The 21485-nt window shown below is 43.3% G+C and overlaps 1 protein-coding gene across 3 annotated transcripts in view; it reads left to right on the top strand.

Moving 5' to 3' along the window:
• Window positions 1-535: 535 nt before the first annotated feature.
• pax6b (paired box 6b) overlaps window positions 536-21485 on the top strand; it is a 29932-nt gene continuing 8982 nt past the window's right edge. For 2 of the 3 annotated variants that reach the window (XM_026377607.1, XM_026377609.1), the window contains exons 1-4: window positions 536-574; window positions 2142-2276; window positions 15488-15651; window positions 18495-18548. In XM_026377607.1, the coding sequence (XP_026233392.1) occupies window positions 15639-15651; window positions 18495-18548 (67 nt within the window). In that variant the 5' untranslated portion in view covers window positions 536-574; window positions 2142-2276; window positions 15488-15638. Of the gene's footprint in view, window positions 575-2141; window positions 2277-15487; window positions 15652-18183; window positions 18258-18494; window positions 18549-21485 lie in introns of all 3 variants that reach the window. The other variant, XM_026377608.1, reaches the window with a different exon arrangement.

Here is a 21485-nt window from a genome sequence, read left to right as displayed (position 1 = left end):
CTTTGCACTACACGCTCTTCTTCTGCTCTCTAGCTGATCAACAACACTGCAAACTCTTTCTCTGACTTGCTTCTCCACTCCTCCATCCAGCAGACAGGGTGGTGGAGCGGTTTTGGCTGCAGAAAGAGTGTCTCCCCTGGGCTGCAGTGTGGCTCCTGTCCCCTTCTCTCCCTGCAGCTGGAGCTACCAAAGCCAGATGCTACGTAGCTCCACCACCCTCTGTCCCCCCTCTCTCTCTTCCAGGAGGATGGTGCCCAGAGAGGAGGATGACAAACGCCTCTGCCTCCTCTTACTGACGGATTTGGACGACCTGACTCCAGCCCCGCACTGTTCCAACCGCCAGCACAAGATGTTGACTTAATGGAAGGGGGTTGGCTGTGGATGGGCCCATATGCGTTTGTATTGGGAAAATATGGCAGGGCGGTGTGTCTGTGTATCCCTGTGTATCTGTGTATTCAATAGGATCGTGTACGTGTGTCTGTGTGTGTCTTTTCACCTAGTCCAGACTGCCTACATCCATCATGCCATGGCGCTCTGGCAGAGAGTGGGACTCAGACAGCTTCACTAACACACGGTCAGTTAAATTGCCTGTTAAATTGTCCTGGTCTGTAGCTATCTTAGGTGTAGATAAAAACACTGCACTTAAAGTCTGCACTTAAAGGCAGAAATTGTCAAGTAAATGCCAGCCTCCCTCCATGCATAGAGAGGTAGAGGGAGAGAGGTAGATCGGGAGATCCTCTAAGGGTAACACATTTCTACTGAAAGACAAAAACTGCAACACACTAAGAGGAATTTATGTTTGTCCCAGTTTTATTTAAACTATTTCTCAAGCTAAAATCTCAATAATCAAGCATCAGATGATATTTAATTTAGATATTAGGACACATATGACATTATAGTTTACATTAATAATGTCTAAAACACTTTTTTTCCACTGTTGAGTCACAGTATCATCTAAGCAGCACATATATGAGAACATATGAGCTCCAGCCCCCTTGATCAATAGGCTAAATTATGCATGAGCAGCAACACCTTAATACCTCTTCATCAACCTTTCCTGTGCTCCCTTAGTGATTAAAACAACGGTCTCAATCCAATACGTGTGGCATTTCTCTCCATGCAACCAGATGGAAAATGAAGTCTCATTGTTTTAACATTACTGGGATATTAAGGATAATTGCGTGCTCCGTTCTTGTGTACCTGGAGCAGAAAGCTTTAGATAACTGTAATCAGTGATGTAAAGAATGAGGTGGGTTAGTTACAGCTCTGGTCAGGGTTCATAAGGCAAAATGCAATATGTAAAAGGGAAAATCAATTATATATCCACAGAAACATTAACTTGTAATTTGAATTTTGGACTCGTAAAATCTAGATAGGAAACTTTGTGAGTAAGTAAAGAAGATAAGGCTTTATATTCTGCAACATTTTATAGGTTTAGTTTTGACTCTGATTTGGCCCAAAAGTCAAAATGGCTTAAAGTTATTCATTGCTTACACTACATATATATTAATGATCCAAAAAATACCTTTTAATCTTTTTTATCAGGCATAAAAGTTATGATAAATATGCATAAATAACAGGTGATTATAACACTAAAATGTTTAATTTAAACACTTACAGCCTATTAACATGTACAATATTCGACTGTCTTGCTCCATCATGCTCAAAATGATCATAGAAGACTCACAGAACTTTACAGCAAAGTAAGAGTCTGTCTGTCAACATTAACTCTTAAAATTTATTTCTATTGACACACCAAAGAACTCCAAACATGCATTAACAGTGTTTAAATCAAAATGCGTCAGCGAACGTTAATGTGCTGAACTTTGTATAAAGATTTTGCTTTAACAGCATAAACCCAGTTTATTTATACAAGATTAAAATGAGCTATCTCACTATATATTTCCTCCACTGGGACACAGTGCAAAAGAAGCATACAAAGAAACAAAACATTCATGTTTTTCAGTATGTATAATCTAATCAATGCCACAGTCACGCATATATTCTCCAGTTCACCTGCATACAAACAGTGCAAAGTCATTATTCTTCAATGACGTGCAAATGAACCCAGCAGCATGTTTCAACATCAAATTATACAACGACCTCACATTTAAGATTGTTGCACTGATTGTTGTTTGCAGATCTTTATTTCGGCGCTAGGGGGCAGAAAAGCTCCACAGGTGGAGACGATGGAGCGCACACGGACTGAGAGCCACAGCAGGAGGAGGGATTTTCTACTGGTTCATCTGAACATGGTCCGGAAGACTCAGACCCTGGTTTGCATTAAGAGCTTCAGATATTCTTAATGTTGTGTTTTATTGGTGTCATTGTGCAAATGTACCGAACTGCCGCGACGTGACGCGCCGTGAAGTACTTTAAAAATCAATCGTGTCTAATTGAAGTGAAATCTTGATTATTGATGCATTTGGCAGCGTGTTTTCTAACATAACACACCACATCACACCCCTGTATTATGTTATCACATGTTACTTTGTCCAAAGTTGGATCACAGTTGCGCACATGTAGTTTGGACAGTTAAGGCTGATGTGCCCGATGTGTGCGTGGAGGAGAAAGGTGGAGGATGAAGTTTTCCCACTGCGGTGTTTTATTTTAGGTCCACATGACAAGTTTCTCCCTCCCTCTGTCGTTTCTGTCTGAAGATTGAGTCGTTTTCAGAGTTCCCATTTGTTCAAGGAGATGTGTCGAGGTCGAGAAGCCAAAGTGCGGGCAGGCTCCTCGCAGGCCCTCTCCAGTTGTGGCTGAGCAGACAGGGAACTTTGCGGGGGTTTTTTGGATCAACGTCTGCCCATCTGCTTGCCCATCTGAAGAGGTGCCAATCTAAACTTTCACGGTGCAACTTAAGGAGGTGGCATGAGAGCGAGTTCGTGCGTATGTAGACGATGAGTGAGGACTGACTGGAGCAAGTGTGATGAATGTTTGTAACCGCGTGTGTAGACTTATCAGGAGCACCTGTGATATTCCAGGTATGAGAAACAGTCGGTGAATCGGCTGCTTCAACAAGTCCACAGTTGGGATTGTTTGCTACCTTATTGTGTAGTTCATGTACCTGGAGGGAAACTTGTATTTTTCCTTGACTCATTCACGTGGAAGCAGTTAATGTGATCAACACAACATCTGATCAAGGAACGGAGGTTTCCAATTTAACTCCCAGCTCGCTGTGACTGAGAATCGATCCTTCAGACAGATAGATCAGTATCCGAAGTTAGGAACTGTCTGTGTTTCCAATTTCATATCCCAGCGCACCTGCCTTAAAGTGGAATAATAAGCAGTGTGTGAGACCAACTTTACGCGCACCATTGTTTATAATGATGATGATAATGTCGAGCCCCCCCGTCCTGTTTGGACCTTCAGATGTTAGTGGGCTAGTGCGCAGACATCACACTAATGCGGGGTGACCGGGGCTTCTCTCCTGCGACAAAACCCTACAGCTGTCTGCAAATCAATACATGTCAACGGAGTATGAATACAAACGGCGAGAGCGCCGCGACTCCCCCCGGTAAACGGGAAGAGCCCCCTTGAGCTCATTACACAGTGGAATCTGTAAACGCACCTAACCAGGTCCTATCTGCCTTGTTAGTAGCAGGAATTATTTACTCCCCGGTTATAGTCTCACATAAATATGTATGTGACACTAATGAAACCTGGTGCAACTTACAATACGTAAGAGCAGAATTGTTTTAGCGTGGGTGATTGATTTCTATTTCTATCATGTATTAACACGCGTTATTATGACCAGCATCTGCATAGTTTTAACATCATTATCCTTTCAATATTCCATCTATACATAAACGATTGTGAGCGTCTTGATTTGTGAGCTTCCCTTTTTGCACCAACGCAGGAGGAGGGTTGCATCTGTTAGGGTCCAATGTTAGTCTTAATTACTGGCCTTCATGTTCTCCATAGCCCTCAACCGTCTTTAATTAAAACCTTGATTAGGGGGGAGGAGGTCTCGGGCAAGACTATTACCAGATGGGTTTCCAGCAATAATAAAAAGACCTTATCCTCTGCTGCCTGTGCGCCATAAAGCGCAGAGCTCGCTGCTCGTCCATATCAAAGCACAGCGAGCAGAAAGAGGCACTTAATTACGCCGGTAATTACTTGTCTAATTATGGTTAGTTTGTGATTAGATTTAGAAACGTTTCGAGGTCTATACAGAGGCTTTCTGTAGCCAGTATGTAGGCTCGACACTGTATAGGCTGAAATGTAGTGTCTATCCACAGCGGGGTGCTGCTGAATAACCGGCCTATAAGAGATGGAGTGAATAAGATCAATAGTAAAGCACTGACCCGAAAATTATCTTTGTTTTTCTCAGAGAAGCCCTCAATAATCTATATGTTCAGGGGAAAACAAAGTGTCTCCAGAATAAGTCGCAAACATGTTGTCAAACACAACTTTCACCGCTCTCCTTTCTCGCTTTTGTCCGCATTATATTTCGTACTTTTTTTTTTTTCTTAGCCTTCCCTCCAGAGTTTGGCAGGCTTTAGTGAGCTTTTAGTGAGCTCTAGCGAGCTTTCTTAAAAGCAGTGAAGAGGTCAGCTCATGTCACATTTTAACGACGAGCCTCTGAGAGCCTCTGGATCCACATCTAACTCATATCTTCCAACGTGTTAAAAGAATATTTGCATTTGCGAAAAAAGCCAAATCAATAATGCATCGTGACATATTCAGCAGAATGGCATATTAACGATTTAAGATTTGCCACATTATGAATATATCTTGCCAATGGTCTGAAAGTCATTATGAGTGCGCACAGGCACGCCGCCGCTTTTATATTCAAGACAGAGAAACTTGCAAATAACAATCAGTTCAATTATGCTCAAAATATTTACTCCAGGATAGGATTTGTCATCCAGACACAGAGAAGGGGAGAGGGGAGGAAGAAGTGATTTCTTGCTGCACCATTTTCCAGACGGTTTGTCGTTGTTATTGCCTGATTTAGTGTGTGTTGTTTTACATAGCTCAGTTATCTGTGTGAATTCACGTACAGCCTTGTGCCGCTGCATCCATTTATACATATCACACGGATCTGCGTTGAGTTTGTCACATTTGGTGTTTTATGTTCTCTCTGCTCTCACTCGGAGCTATAGGCACATTTGTATGAGGTTCCTCTGGCCTGTGCGTCTTACTGGCATCACATGTGCATGTAGGCCCGCTCCTTAACATGTGTTGTTAAAGAGCTTTGCCACAGAAAACATCCATCGCGCGTCTCTATCAATCATTTATCTTATCTGTCCGTCCAAATTGCGCGTAACATGCTGCTGCTACAGTATGTGACCATGTGTGCAGCGATGCCGACATTGTAATTACCTCTCCTCCTCAGATGCGCTCTTGCTGCTCCTCTGCAGCAGGCGCTCCAGCCTCGCTGACCCTGCACAGAAAAGTGCCAGAGACCAGGTGATGGCATCGGTGACATTATGTTTATTTTTACGCGCACATCCCGCCCCCACCATCAGGAGGGAAAAGGAGCAGAACCGAATGAGATCTTTACAAATGTTCCCCTGTCACCTATCACTCACCACGCTTGTTGAGCCTCTGTGCAAAGTAAAGGATCATAAATGGGACACGTGATATCTAGATAATACTTCTTTAAAGTGTCCAAAACAATCTAAAGAGCCTCAGCAGTGCTGTTCAGTTAGAGCCCAGCGTTATCCCTGCCCTGGGGATTATGTATCATGACTATAACTACCACACCGTGTGTTGGCTATATCACACACCATGAATTACACAGAAGAATGCACAACCTTAGTGCTCAGCGTTATTCACAAAAATCATTCGGATCACAGCTCGAACACGAATAATGGGGAAACCCACTCAGTGCGGGCCGTTGTTTAGAGGTTGTGACAGGTGAAAGGAGTTACTCTGCACCTGCTCACATCAAGAATAAGGTTGTTTTTAGCTGGAAGGGAACGACAGGTCTTCACATCAGTAAATAAGTAGATGGAAGATTAACACAAATGTAAATTATTTTAAATATTCAATAGAAAAACACAAGAAGAGACGTTCACTGACTAACAGGAAAAAATGCTTTATCAAGAAATATGTGGGCACGTGTGGAAGACCAATCTTTATCTTATATGACAAGTTGTTTTCTAAATGAACGCTCCTAACCTCTGATGTCTTGTAACTGTTTCTGAAAAAGAGACTTTTCCACAAATGGCCATCGTGACATGTTGATTTCAGTTTTGCTGTGATTATTTGTTAGTCAACCTTAGTCTAATTACTCGTTGACAGCAGCAACACAGAGTCCAAAGTCGAGCAGCTCCAAAACATAAGCGTTATATAGATAAAACCCTCTTTGGTGGTGTTGAATCCAGGCCAACACCCTTTAGCTGATGCGTAATTTACCTCACCGTGCGTAATTAACTGCGTCGCCGTCAGACCCCGGTATGTGTAACACTTTATTTTGAACGGTGCAATACGTTTCCATTAAACGTTATTAAAGCGCAGGGAGTGACGAGCTCTCATTTGTCTTGTCAGGACATCTGACAACCTCGTTAGCTCCCATTTTCCCCTGTCAGCTCACAGTGCGACACGGACACTGACTTCAGCCACTCCTGGCAAGTGAGTGATAAATGCGCCTACTCAGCCCTGCGCAAAACAGCAGCATTATTGTTGCCAGCACGAAGCATCAGAATCAATCACGGCCGAGCCTGCGTGGCAGGTGTCAGTCTTAGGTTTTTTTTAAATCCAGCTCGCTGTCAATCTTTAATCTAATTTAAAGGGTCATAGATTTGGGGCATAATATCCCCTCGTTTGGACTTTCTCTCTCCACTCTGACTCGGCGGACTGACCATGTGCAGCACCGCCGGTGCAGGCGCGCTAAGCGCTGCACACAGGCCTCACGACCACATTAGAGGTGTCGCAAATGGAATTGTTATGAATATTTGTTAGTAAATGAAGGAGCTTGTTATTTTTGCTCTAAAAAGGGGGGAGAAGAACACTTAATGGCATGGGATCTTTCCGCTCGCTGCACTTTCAGATGCAATTGTAGATCGAAGTCAGACTTGTCACGTTGAGCCACAGTGAATTCCTAACATCCAGGACGTGCCTGTCTACTCCGGACAAATTGCATCCAATCACCCCGGGGGAATTCGGCTAATGTCTCGATCCAGGGCCGGGGAGCATGGAGAGAAAACAAATCAAACTCTGCACACAGAGCGCGTAGGGCTTATTAAAACCTTTCACACAGGGGGAGAGAGAAAAGGAGAGAGGAGGAGGATGTGTCTGTGCACATGTGCGCGTGTACTGTGTGTGGGTAATTAGGCTGTATTAAGCGTGGACACAGTATCTTAAATTGAAAATATCAGATCACCAAGATAAGCATGTCTGCGCACTAGATGCCTGCTGTCTGAGAGGCACAGTCAGCAGGAACAGGCCTCACAGTTTCCCCCCTCTGAACCAGATCCAGTTCCGATTTGACCAACTTTAATATTTCTTTACAACTTTGACACTAACGTGTATCTATCAAGTTATTTGTGACTCGGAAAACTCAATGACTTTATGAATAAAAAAAGAAGAAGTTTGAATCCACCGTAGGGCCTATTTCACAGCCACTTTAAACCTGAAGTTCAGAAAGAACTTACCTCCTCGTCTTCATTGCAATTAATCCTAATTTAGATGGATGAAACGCCCCCTTTGAACGCAGCATCAACTCTGTGTGCACCCTCTGCTTTCTGGTAACATGCTCGGTCCCCTGGACATTTTTCTCTGTCTGCTGCAGCGGCAGTAAACAATAAGCTCATGAGGCGTAGGCTATGGCAGCATAATGTTCTGCATGGCTAGAGAGGGGAGGTCGATCATTACACAATTTGTTTTAAATTTGATCAGTCAGAGCCACCAGGAGAGATTGGCATTTTCCTGGAAAGCTCTCACAGGGCTCGCATACTTTAAAGACGTTCACCGTATACTTTAATTTATGTTGGCCTGTTTACACTCACACCAACATGTGACTTTTACTTTAAAGTCTGTAGCTGCGACCTGTGCATCAGCAGAGATCTGGGTTACATTCACGTACGTTCACATGTTTGTTATCAGGAGTGTTTGAGTTGCAGAATAGTTTGCATACTTATATAAGAAATAAAAAAACTGTCAGTGTGGTTTAGTGGGTTGAGAGAGTGTGTGTGTGTGTGCGCGGATTTGTATGTGTGTGAGGCAGACTGAGGGGGGAGAGAGAGAGAGAGGGAGAGAGGTGGCGTTGTGCAGCAGCGTGGTGACGGCAGAGGGAAAACCGGCTGGACAGATTTGCGTTTACGCCTGATCTGCTTCTGAAGAGCGGGGCTGTGTGGGAAGGGAAAGGGAGCACCTGGCTCGACCGCTGTATCCCATCTCGTTTTATTGACAGCCTGATAAGCAGGGACCAAGCCGTGCGGTTTCCAGCGCGGATGTCGAGCACCCTGCTGCGTTGCACAGTATCAAGGCCTCTTAATGGCTGTGCCTCCAAATAATGGCCCAAACACACCCAGTCCTGACTGGCCCGTACCTGCGCTGCCCCGGTCTCTTCCTGAGAGACAAGCGGCGGCGCGGTTGCCCATTTACTCACCGTCTTGTTCAAATTGACACAAACATCAGAGGTTGTGAAACAGGGCTTGGGGCTTTTAGCCTGCCTCAGTAAAAGGGAAGCTGGAGTTCCATTAAGAGTTACAGAGCACGACTTTATAGGGCTGTAGAAATATAAAGGTTTTAGAGCAGGGTAGAAGAATGAACGCTCGACAAATATAATCCACGTTTATGATGAACATTTTTCAACAGAACTGTTCCATAATGTGCTTTAATACCAGAGCTGGAGACGAGTCTGAGCCGAAGGACCAAACACATAGTGAGGAACAGGGAGGGAGACGGTGCCTTAGCTCTTTGACTGCACCTGTCCAGACTTCACCTGTTGCTTTTTGAGCATGCTCAGATTCAGAAAACACAAAAACAGAAGCAGCATTTTACCTGTTCATGTCTTATAGTCGCTGTCTAAACTAGTCACTGTTCAAATCAGAGACTGTGAAGGAAGAACTCAAAAGCCACTGAAAGTGCGTTTTAATCATTTTAAAGTTGTTCAAACATTATATTGAAATAACTTGAGACACTGTCACCTCGTGTTTCTGTTTACACTCAGTAAAAAATGTTTTTCACGTTGAGGAGAAACTCAGAGAAACCTCCCTGCATGTATGACTTTTTATCTTAAAAAGATAAAAACATGTTTCTTGAGAACTCATCCTTTATGAATTTGACTGAAAGCTGCAGCTTTGACTTCTCTAAACACGAAGAATCATCTTTGGCCAAGTGCTCTTGCGCACGTTGGGAGGATCCATGCTGAGCTGAGGGTTAGGGTTAGAAGATGTAGAAAAATGTCAAAATAAATATAGAAACTAATAAATAAAACAGCTACCAATTGTAGATAAACATGCAGAAGTGCAGCAGGCCTGTCCAAGACTGGTTTATTGTTCGTCTGGGGAAAGTCGACACAGAGTAGAATAAAATAAAACGACTAAAATAAAATAATCTCATCAGAACTGGACGAGCAGGGTGAGCTGCTAGCTGTCAGTGTCTACACACAGCACACACGTTTGCTGGGACAGTAAACATGCCGGTGTGCTCCACATGTCGGCTACCTTGTGCACTTCCCCATTCGGTGCTGCGCGTCCTGTCCAAAGTTATGACGTCGAGCCGTCGCTCCAGCCAATCACTGCCAACTTGAGGCTGATGCTGAAGAGAAAGTTGTTGTAAGAGCCGCAGATTTTTTTCCCCCACTCTCATTGAGATTTCAACTCCAGGACGGATCCAAAGGTAGATAGATTTGAATCGGGACCTAAGTTTCTGTCGCTGTGACACGGAAACAGAGGAGAGATCCGGGTTGGGAAGGAGCGAATATATGCGCGCAGGATATCGAACACACAGATCTGCTGCCTTTCCACAAACTAACGGTGAGTTTTGGACTGAGTCTGCTTTTAATCAGTATTTCAGAGCCCGATTGGCTTGAAATTCTCCTTCTGGGAACATTTAAAGTCAGTAAAGTCTTCACAGATCTGTTTTAACTTTGGGAAGTTTAGAGAAATTGAAAAACACAAAGCTCAGTGCGCATGCTGATTGATGCATTGGCAAAGTTAGGTAAAATTATTGGTTAAGCTCTTGCACGTTGCGCTGTGGAGCCTACAGGAGGTGTACACCCACCCAAAGTTGAACACAACGAGCTGCCTCCGCTTTCGTTGTCATCTATCACACATCCACGCCGAGCGTGTAATTAGCGATCTTCACTGAGGAACCAAGCGCACGTCACTTTTTAAAAAGCGCCTGTTATTGTGCGCAGTGCGCCGGGAAAATGAAAGACTTCGACCTGTACAGTAAATAGAAAAGTGTCTGGATCTATTGAGCTCCCCTCGATCCATCAGCGCGGTGGAAACGTCGCTTTTCACCAGCGGAGTTTGGCTCGTTGTTGGTTGTTTTGAGGCCAAACTGCGTCTCGTTCGTCTTCGTCTTCTTTTTATTATCAACGTCACAATCAAAGTGTGAATTGTTTTATTAAAGAAACAAAATAATAATTTAACTTAAATGTTAAGCTAATTTTAATTTTAAGATTTTTCTAAATTTGAAAAAAACAAAACAAAACAACACAACACTAACTAGGATGGATGGGAAATGACGTGCGCCTTGAGGCGGTTCAGGTTCAGTTGGTCTGGGAATCGGTTCGGGCCTGGTCTCTACACTGGGGGTTTTTAAAATATATATTTTGTGTGTGTGTTTTAGCTCCATCTGCACAGAGATGAGCGACCGCCTGTGCACACATTTTTCATTCCTGTCGTTGAGGTAAACGCACAACGCGCTTTCCAAACTTTGTCACGTTCAGTCTCCTGAATGTTTGGACCCAGTGTTTCTTTCTGTCACGCTCGCCGAGCAGCGCTGTGACACCATTAGCCCCGGTGTTGATCCCAGCCTTCAGCCTTTTGCCAGGAGAGGGCTTCTGTGGACTGTACACCCAGCTGTGGGTCACACAAGAAACCCCCGATCCCACACTTGTCACCCTACAAACGATCGAGCAGCATGAAAGTTAAATTAAAATTAAAAACATTCATGTTTTCATCCTTCAACACATCCTGACCAAGAGGAGAACGCTGCACTTTAATCACATGAAAATTAATTTTTTGTCATTTAAATCTTTTTATTTTTAAAAATCTATTTTTACCTTAATGGAACATGTCTGAAAAAGCAGATATGAAGCAGATGGTTCGTGTTTATTTGGCTTTTTACACCGAGAAGAATAAACACAATCTGCAAACATTTCCTCTTGAAGAAGCAGCCTGACCATGATGGAGTTATGTTTCCTGATATTTACTTAATGTTCTGAGAAATGGGTGGACATTAATACAGCCTCTGTTCCTGGTCGCAGCACACTTTAAATTTAATAGATTAATTAAATATCTGCGCAAACGTTGAACAAGCGTGTGATTGTTTAATTACTGCTGATTAAAAACAGGATCACACATTGTACAAATGCAAATAATTTATGCAAATAGAGCAGCGACGTCCATGTGAATGTGTTTAGAGTGAATAAATCTGACAGACCGAGGCTGTTTGATGAAGTGACAGGTCATCTGAAGAGGAATGGAGTTTGCTAACAAAGTGAACAGCAGCAGTAAATAAGAGTAATTGTAAATAATGGTAAAATATTTGAATATTTCAAGTTTAAATTATTATTATTATTATTATTATTATTATTATTATTATTATTATTATTATTATTATTATTATTATTATTATATTTGTTTATTTGCGATAATAGTTTTAATTAAATTATAGGACTTGTAAATTATCAGTTTAATAGAATAATATACAATAGTTCTAATAAATGCATAAATAAAATCTCCCTTAATAAATATAAATATACAGATAAATATAAAACGAGGAGCTTCCTTTTTAACATCAACCTGAACGAGGTGGATTTAGCTCCTTCCACCTTCTGTTGACTATAAACAGCCTGGTAACAGTATTGAAACATTTTCTATTTGACCTCTTCTCTAAAGTCCTGAGAGAAACGTGAGTAAACTATGACCTCCAGTGGGGGGGTGGGGGGGCATCACGAAGACAAATGTTTATCAAGAAAAAAAAAATGTTGACGTGTGACCAAAAAAAATTAAACTAATTGATCTGAATCGAGTTTCCACTTGTAAAGTGAAACTGTCTCTAATATAATCTGTACATTACCCCCCACACACACACACTACTTCTCCTTTCCCCTGTCCAAAAACAAAGCCACTGTGTTTTGTTTTTCTCCCCTTATGTTTTTTCTTGTCTTTCCATTCTTTTTCTTTTTGGATTTAAAAGTTTCTAGAGGGCTCCAAACACCACATCGCCTCCGGGGAAAATAACGACCAGATTAGGATTTCTTTTCAAGGCCTGTGACATTAGTTGCTGCTAATCCGAATTGGGCTAATTGCTTTCCCAACATCAGCCTATAACAGACGTCTGCAGCAATCCAGAAAACTTCATAAACCAACAAAAACCAAAATATTTATACACTGTAAATTTAGGAAATACATTATTTGAGCATGCGTCTTGGCAGCTAACTGCTGATAGCGATATGGGTTTCCTTGGCACGCAAGTGAGGGCTGTGAAAAAACAAATCTCTTGAGAGTGGAGACAACGAATTAGCTGTTGGAGCGGATTTACAGCTTAACCAAAGAAATCAATAACCTATGGAGGTATTGTTTCCAAAGAAAACTACTTGACACACTCATCGGGGACTCTGTCTTTCAGCGTAGTGGTGGGAAATTTTGACAGCTGCAGACTGGAACAAGTGAAAGGCAATAAGATTTGCAATACAAAGATACTTTATAAATCCAAGAAGTAAGACAGGAGGCAGGTAGAGATCAAGTTTTAATATTCCAGGGAGGTGTTGCATGTTTCTGCAGATTGTTATTATTGAGTTATAATTGATTTAATAATTAAAAACTCACTGGACGGTCTCACAGCTCCCATACATGCAGCTGCACGCTGTGTAAACACTGCAGAAGTTCAGGCTCCTCTCAGGTCCTGTGTTCCACATGGTCACTAACTGTAATTCTCATGCTTTCGATTTACAAGAATATAGTTTCCACTCTTTATCCTTTAGAGAGCTGTGAAATTAAGAAGGTAATTGTGCACAGTAGTGATTGAAAGTTTCTCCTCAGTGTTTCCAGTCACTCTGTTTTTTCTTGTTACAGTAAATCATAACCAACACAGGGGCCCCTCAGAGCACAAACTCCTATCCGGTGCCGGGGGAGGTGGTGTTTGTGGCCTAATGCATGTCTAATAGGGGGGTCCTTGACGTGAAAATGTTTGGGGAACCCCCCCCTTAGCTGATATAAGCTGCGACCATTCACGGTAGGCCTATAAGCTAAGCCACCAGTCTAAGTGAGTAGAAACAATGCAGGAAGGAGAAACAGATGAATGTGCTCGTTTAGTTTACGGGTTGTTTGATGAAGCAGTATTGGCCAAAGTGTTGTTCCTCACCGCGGGACTCTCGGTGACAGTTTGAGTCGGTCCTCTCAGCTCATTATCTCGCCGGCCCACTGAGGGCCCCATTCAAGCAGGGCAGTCCCTCTTTCTCTCCCTCTCTCTCTCTCTCTCTCTCTTCCCCCTTCCTCCCTCCCTCCCTTCCCGTCTCCTCCTCTCTCCCTCTCTCTCTCCCTCTCTCTCTCTCTGGCAGCGTCGTTTGTCTACTCATTGAACCCATAGTCAGGAATGCGATGGTTGTTAGGGAGCCCTCTTTCACCTCCGAAGTGTTTTATTGATGAGCTCTGACTTCTCCTACTTTTTCACATGTCAAAGAAAGTCAAGTGTAGGCCTCCATGACTTCATTTCATGGCCTGCCATCCCAAAAAGCTATTTCTCTCCCCTCCCCCTGCTAGTGCATGTCCCCCTCTCTCTCCTCTCTCTCGCTTTGCCCTTTCATGCACCCCCTTTTCTGCTTTAGTTTGGCTTCCACATCCATACAACCCTCATTCTCTTCCCCTCGGTTCTCCTCCTTTTGGAGTGAGCGACGGGGCTCCTCAGTGCGGAGACTGGTGCTGCCCAAAGCTCCGGGTGTATGCTCAAACACGGGCGCAGAGGGGTTGCTTTTGGGTGCGTTGAGGTGTGCGTTAATAGCCAGCCATTCAACCAGTGCAGTTTTGTGTGGCCATGGCTACACAGTCATTTGCTTTACTTTATTTACGCGTGCTATTTGCTGTCAGGTCGCAGGAGTGACGTCGTCGTGCCTCGCAAATGTGTCCATAAAAAGCACCCGAGCTTGCCTAAAGGCTGCGCTCTTTACGCATGGTGTTCTTGTTGACAGGAGGGGTAAGGCTATTCAGGGGAAGGTGATACCCAAAAGAATCAACAAAAGCACGTGGGGGACATTTCTGATTGTTTTTAGTGAGGAAGGGCTCGCGTCATTTTCAAATGGAGAAGATTTTAAAGGAGCTTTTAGCTAAAAAACCTATTTTCCCAGCTCAGCTGCACCTTTTACGCAGCTGCGTCTATTCTCCCACATGTTTTTAGGACCTCAGATTTCTATTTTTACCATTTCTTTAGGATAATATGCACCCATCCCCTCTCTTATGCTGTGATTTACGTGTTAAGGATTTGCACTTGTGTAATTGTTTAACTTATTGTTTTGTCTGTCAGCGATGAACGCGGAACCATAAAAAGTAGAAACAAACTCGAGGTGACAACACAATAGTTTGAGATGTCTCCCAAACTTCTCCGCTACATAATTCTGCGCGTCTCTATAACATTAATCGCATCTGTAGAGGCTCGGCCGTTTCATAAAGGGCACGCTGCAGCTCTTTGTAATTTTAATTTGGTGTTACGAGCTCCAACATTCACGTGCGCGCTGCTCCACAGCTAGTTTCCGTCCTCCCCCCACCCCCTTGCAGCACTAGCTAGCTTCAGGTTGGAGCTGAACATGCCTGAGATTCCCTGCGCGGACTCAATTCAGCTTGGAAGAATAGAGCTTTCCGTCCAATGGGCATTTCCGAGGCAGTTGCTCTGCAATAGTGAGCGCAGGGTATTTGCATGCGTGGGCTGATTAGAGGGTTGGGAAGACGAGACACACTCTCTCTCTCTCTTTCTCTCTCTCTCTTTCTCTCGCTGTGGCTCGGCCCCGTTTCCCGCTTTGGCTGTGGTGTAGGGGGAAGTGTTTATATGGGGGATGATGACAGAGGTCGGGTCGCGCTAATGGGCCAGTGAAGAGCGGCGGAGGGAGGCGAGGCACACACAGCAGACCAGGAACACATACATTAATACACTTGTTCCATCACCAGTCAGCATAGGTGTGTTCATTCTCTTACCCCCACCTCCTTCTACCACCGCCGCCTCCCTCCTCTCTCTCTCTCTCTCTCTCTTCCCCACTATCTCTCTTTCCGACTCTCTCATTCGCTCTCTCACACGCCAGCGCACATCCTCGCCTAACTCCGTGCGTCCTGACATCTGAGTTCACTGTCAATCTCTGTCTCCTTCGCAGGGATATCCCCTCCGTCTCCGCCGAAGACCACTGGAAACTAATTTTTGCTCTTCTAAACTCCCCGAGAGAGACTGATCCTGGTCGGCTTTTTTCCTCTTTTTCTGTGGTGTGGAGATCTAGGCTGTAGCCTGTAGTTTGCCAAGGACGCAGGATGCCCCAAAAAGGTGAGATCCTGACTAAAAGTTTGTTTGTGGTGTTTAATTCTATTATTATTATTATTATTATTATTATTATTATTATTATTATTATTATTATTATTATTGGCTACTCTCGGCTGTAGGTTTAGGTTCAGTGTAGAGCCTGTAGGTGTTCCATCGTTTCCACTGTGCAGCCTGTGCTCTGACTTGACTCCCTGAAAAGTGCGAACAGGCTTCAGCGTCTCTGTCTGTTTTATCTGCTCGATGTTGTTGCTGTGTTTAGGCCAACGTACAGCTTACCGCTTATTTATGACAGCAAAGAGTAAAAAGTCACGTTGGGCCAGGACAGTGATCATCGTGGAGAATGGGGCGCAATGACCCGTTGAGGAAAGGTGTCAGATTGATTCATGCAGGCGAGTCACCCAAGCGCCTTCTTAAAAAAAAAAAAAGCTCCGTGCAGCACTTTGGGAGGAGGCATCGTTTTTATTTTTATTTTTATTTTTTGCATGTTTGTTTATGTCCGAAAAATTACAACTTTACTAATTTCTAATCTAAGTTGTTCAATCTGCGACTTAAAATACTTCTTTATTTAATTAGTTAGATATGAAGTAGATAAAATAGTCCTCTAGTGTCAAACATATCTCTTAACCTACAGCGTTAAATTAGATATTTCGTGAAATAACGACACAAAATGAATAAAACACAAATGATAGAATATAAACTGCTGCTCTGTTAAAAGAAGTCGTCTGAAAAAAGTAAAATAAAATAGATCCATTGATTTGCTGCCACTGTGCATTTAATTTAGTCATTTAAAAAAACAATTCAGCTTAATTCAACCACGTTGCAATAAATAAATAAATCAATTTAAAATAATAATTTCTCCTGGCCTGTAGCTCAGGATGTTCAGATGCTTCACTGCAGACTGGGTTCAGATTGAACCTGTTGGCTACATGCACAGTAACAACTACTGCACTCAGTCTATTCTGTAATAAGCAACATTTTTTTAAGCCACTTCCATGTATTTTTATTTCCCCTGTTAAGCCTCCAACTTGCACCGGGCCCATTGTAGCCAAGGCCTGACATGAACTATTTCTGCATATGAATGTTGTGAGCGCAGGATCCAGCCGCCACGAGAAAAAGCATGTTGAACTAAGACATTGTTGTTACGGATTACCAAAGGAAAAGAAATGCAGATTAAATTGTAGTTAACCTCACGAACAACAACGTTTGAGCTTTCGACCTTAAATAAATTATTAACCACTTGGACTTTACAGGCTGCTGCTGCCCGCGGTGCGTTTTCGGCTGGTTTGACTTAACAGGCTGTTTTTTATTTATGTGCTTCCACCTCAACATCTCGACATCAGGCCAATAATAATAAAATATCACCAACCTCATTATTTAGTGGTTGTTTTGGTCATTTTAGTTTATGCTAAATAGGCTAACTCGGGCTATGTGGGCCAGTGTGATGGAATCTGAATTTGATTAATGACCGAGCAGCTATTTGTTAAAACATGAAAGAGAGCTCCAAACTGGACGCAGTGGCGGCTCTGTGAGCAGCTCCCAACTAGACTTGGACTAAACACAGTCTGTTACACGTCGGTATTTGGCCATTTTGCTCTGCACACAACACAACTTTCCATAGAGGGAGAAAATGAAAACTTCAGACTTCTCCCTCCCTGGCCCCCTTTTTATCTGTTCCCCATTCAATAGCTTCTTTAATGCATTTGTCTTTTCCAATTGAGCGCCCTGCTGCGCTGTTGTGTCTTTAAACCCGCTTTACAACCCGCACCAGTAGCACGAAATAACCACCAAATATTTAGAACAAGAAATTACTTTTTAAAAATTTCTCTTAAAGAAAGAAAAAGCAGGGCGAACAAAACCTGCATTCACGCACTCGCGGCACCGGGGTCATGGTCGTGTGTGTGTGTGTGTGTGTGTGTGTGTGTGTGTGTGTGTGTGTGTGAACGGTTCCCGGAGGGGGTGGATGCATGCCTCCGGCTCTTTGTATTAATCTGAACTTGTTGGTGTGTTTAGTGGGGAAGCTGTGTGCTTCTAGTCGCGGAGGCCGAGTTTTCGCCCCGGGTTTGAGGTATATGGAGGCAGAGAAGGGGGTGCATTGTTGGAGTCCTGCAGGCTTTGTACACCAGCTTTGTACCCCCTCCTGCTCTGAACTTTTGCAGAGCAGTGAGGCGAGGTAGACAACGTGTGTCACTGTACACTTTCCACGATAGACTCCACAAGAGGAGGGATATCAAGTAGAAAACACGCAGGAGACGATCAGGGCTGATTTCTTTATATGAGACAAACCAGGAGCCAAGAGCAGCGGAGGAAGCGGCGATGGGAAATGGTGACAGGCGCAAACTCACCACTGTGGCTCTGAATCCACTCGAGGCCTCACAGAGATGTTTAAATAATGTCCCGCGTCAATTTTAATTTACTTGCTTTGGCAGCAACATTGAGGTTAATTGCAAATGTAGGGCACAAATGAAGATAGAGTAGGTTGAAGTGCATCAGTGTAGCTGTGGCTGTGCTAATGTCTTGTTCTGCTTTGTCCTATAGGGAGACATTAAGTAGTGAAAACGGCAGATGATTGACTAAATTGTTATAGAGTGGACAGTCAACTCTGTTTCCAGGCAAGTTTAATTAAAATACATACATACACTGAGGATGTTCAAATTCATGATGCATCTATAATGTTAAAGCAACAGATCCGCAGAAAACAACAAATGAACATGAGGAAAACGACTTATTTAATTTACAGAAATGTTGCAAATAATTTTACAGCAAAAGAAAAAAGAAAAGAATCAGATGTGTGCAGCAGGTTTGTGATTTGATGCTAACCACCTTTCTTATTTCCTTGTGACGCTTAGAATACCACAACCAAGCCACGTGGGAGTCTGGCGTAGCCTCAATGATGCAGAACAGTAAGTTGTCTTTAATCTACATCTTGTTTCTAAACTTTTGCTTACAGCCGCAGGGTTTTAATGTGGTTGCATGGAGGCAGCGCCCACTGACATTATGCACTTTGGTTGTTCTAGCGCAGAAACTTTACCAACACTTTAAAAAGGGTTTAAATAAAAACAAGAAAAAGGGAAAATGTACGTGCAGCCATAAATTTGCATGACTTTGAGTTGCAGGGGCGAAATATTCTCAGTTTTTTTTTTTTTTTTTTGGTGGTCGTTTCATTGCTGTTAATTTATTTAGTTATTTATTTTTTTTTGCAATGATACGTAGGCAAGTTATTATTGAGCAAGTTAATCACACGTCGTCCTGCTCCACAGAGGAGAGAGAGAGAGAGAGAGAGGGAGAATAGAGGGGGCTGGGTTGAGAGGGAGACTTTTGTTTCTGCTTGAGTTGGTATTAAATAATTGCACAGCCGTCTGCATTAGCGTTAGAGCTGGCTGCCAGGCTGCATACAAGATTAGCTGCGTAGTGGAGAGCCCTGCATGAAACATGAGGAATAGCAATAATGCCTTATGTAGATTAGTCCATATTCTTCACGGGCAGACAGCATGAACTAGAAAGAAATGTTCGTAGTATAACCGCAGGCCTCACAGTTAGGTGCAGCCTGAACTCACAGCGGAAGACAAATATTAACAACCATATTGTCGTGGGTGCCAATCAAAAACATGGTAGATGAAGATGCTTATAGGCCTCTGTGTGTGTGTGTGTGTGTGTGTAAAGTGGCCCATGAGCTGAATATCTGTCTTATTCCTGGTGTGTGTGTTGAAACAAAAAAGGATAAACATGACACATTTTCTCTCTTGCTGCTGGACAAGAGGTGTATGACATCTGTGATGAAGGTGTGTGGAATAATTTTATTATGTTATTCTCCATATACCTTGATGACGTGTCTGTGCTGTAACCTGTGCGCATTAATACAAATATGTTTGAATTCACTGTTGGACACATGACAGCTGGACCGTTTGCTGTGTGGAGGAGAGGATTCTTTTCTAGCATTATTTTTTTATTTAATCTATTTATTTTTTTGGATGCCAAGTGTCCATTATAGGGATGATGGGGGCTTTATCAGAGCTGTGTACAATACCCAGTGCTCCTGCTTTGCTGCCGATTGATGTTAATGGGATGCTCCCCTGGCTTGGCGTGTGATGTCTGGTGCGAATTGCCGAGGAGATATCATTGGGCTCGGCCCTTTGGGTTGTCTAAAGGTCGCGACGGCCTCGGTGGCTTTTGTGCTAATAACTCCTGGGTGTATATGGTGGGGAGCGTCCAAATTGACACCATATGTTTTCCTATTAGTCGACTTGCAATAGAATACAAGGCGCATAATCAGCGCCAGCGGGCGAGATCGACTCTGAGCACTTGAGGGAATTGTGTCATGATTAAGACTTAACCTTAGGAGAGTTTGATTTTGATGTGATGTCCTTATCTGACGCTTTTATCGATCCGGAGGATTTATATGATAGTTATAAATCACAGGTGAAGGAGCTGCTCCGGAGAACCCGCAGAGCGCGGCCGCGTAATGCGCGCAGGCCAATTTCAGCGTAAGAAGTCTATTAATTCCACTTAATCCTGGAATTACCAAAGAGCAGGAGGGATGATAATGGATTTACTATCAGTCAGATCCACGCTGAAAGATTATTACACATAGCGGCCAAGAGGGACGTGTTAGCCAGTTAACCAGGTTTCACTCAGGTAGAAACAGGCCCCCCTTTTTATTATTTATTTAAAATAAAATCTGCTGTTTAAAAGCAGCGTCCTGTGATATATTTCCGAGTAAAGACGCCCACCGATTGCACACAACAGGACTGCAGTGGCTGTGAGCATTTGTTGTCAAATACAAACAAGGGGGGGAAAAACTGCATGTCACTTTTAATATGTTAAGAATCCAGGCGCGCCCTCGTTTCTGTGACCGCGCGTAGCCCCTGGCCACCTTAAAACGAAGTCTCCCTCGGAGGGTAAACGAGTAGCGTCCAATTTTGTCTGAGTGATATCCAAATGCAGACAGAAAGGGTCGTTTTATCATGCTACTATTTGTCGTGACGATGCGATTTTCAAAAGCAGAGCGGTGTCATAAAGTGACATGCCTGCCACAAGTGCTCCAACTGATCTTTTCAATTAGCCTCCCATGCATGATCCGAGGCGACTTCCGCCTATTTCCAGAAATTAAGCTCAAACTTGACGTGCAGCTAGCTTTATTTTAAAGACAAATGTCAGGCAGGCTCATCATATTTTCCCCCTCTTCTATATTTGGAGCTTATTTATTGGTAAGGAGCCTCTGCTCCCGGAGTCAATGTACCGGGCGGCAGCGCAGGGGAAGGGAGCGGAGAAACAGAGAGCAGCTCAGGCACTCCGGGGAGTCAGCTCTCCCATTTGGCTTCAGGTTTGCGGGCTTATTCTATGCTTTAGAGAGATACCATGGAACAATTTAGGCATAATTTGCAAAAAGCAATCTTTTTAAGACAACAACCAATCATAAAAATTTCTAATTTAGCGCTGGTAACCTGCGTGTTGTCTGTGTTGTTCATGCGTAATTACTGTGTTTTGGATGACTATCACAGAAAGGATTTGTCGATTTAACGCCAGTTTCCAGAAAGCGTTGTTTCTGAATGAAAGCTAATTTAACACATTAACATTATTTCAGCTCTAGTGTGTGGTTGTTTTTTTGATTTTTTTGTGACTGTCGGCGTTGCTGGTTATTATTGTGAGAGCAGTTTAGAAGTGAGGTGCTGGTTCTCGGTGGTGCGCAGCTGTACGTGAGGGGATGGATAACGGTGCGACTGGTTTAATATCCAAGTTTTCCGGGTTGATAAAAGGTTGGTTGAGTTTCCTCGGGACAGATGACCGACTGAGTTGTTCATTTATTAGCAGACAATAAACATACTGAGGGGTTTTGGTTC

Source organism: Anabas testudineus, chromosome 3 (genome assembly GCF_900324465.2).
Source record: "Anabas testudineus chromosome 3, fAnaTes1.2, whole genome shotgun sequence".
Classification (NCBI taxonomy): Eukaryota; Metazoa; Chordata; class Actinopteri; order Anabantiformes; family Anabantidae; genus Anabas; species Anabas testudineus.
This window is presented reverse-complemented; position numbering and strand designations above follow the sequence as displayed.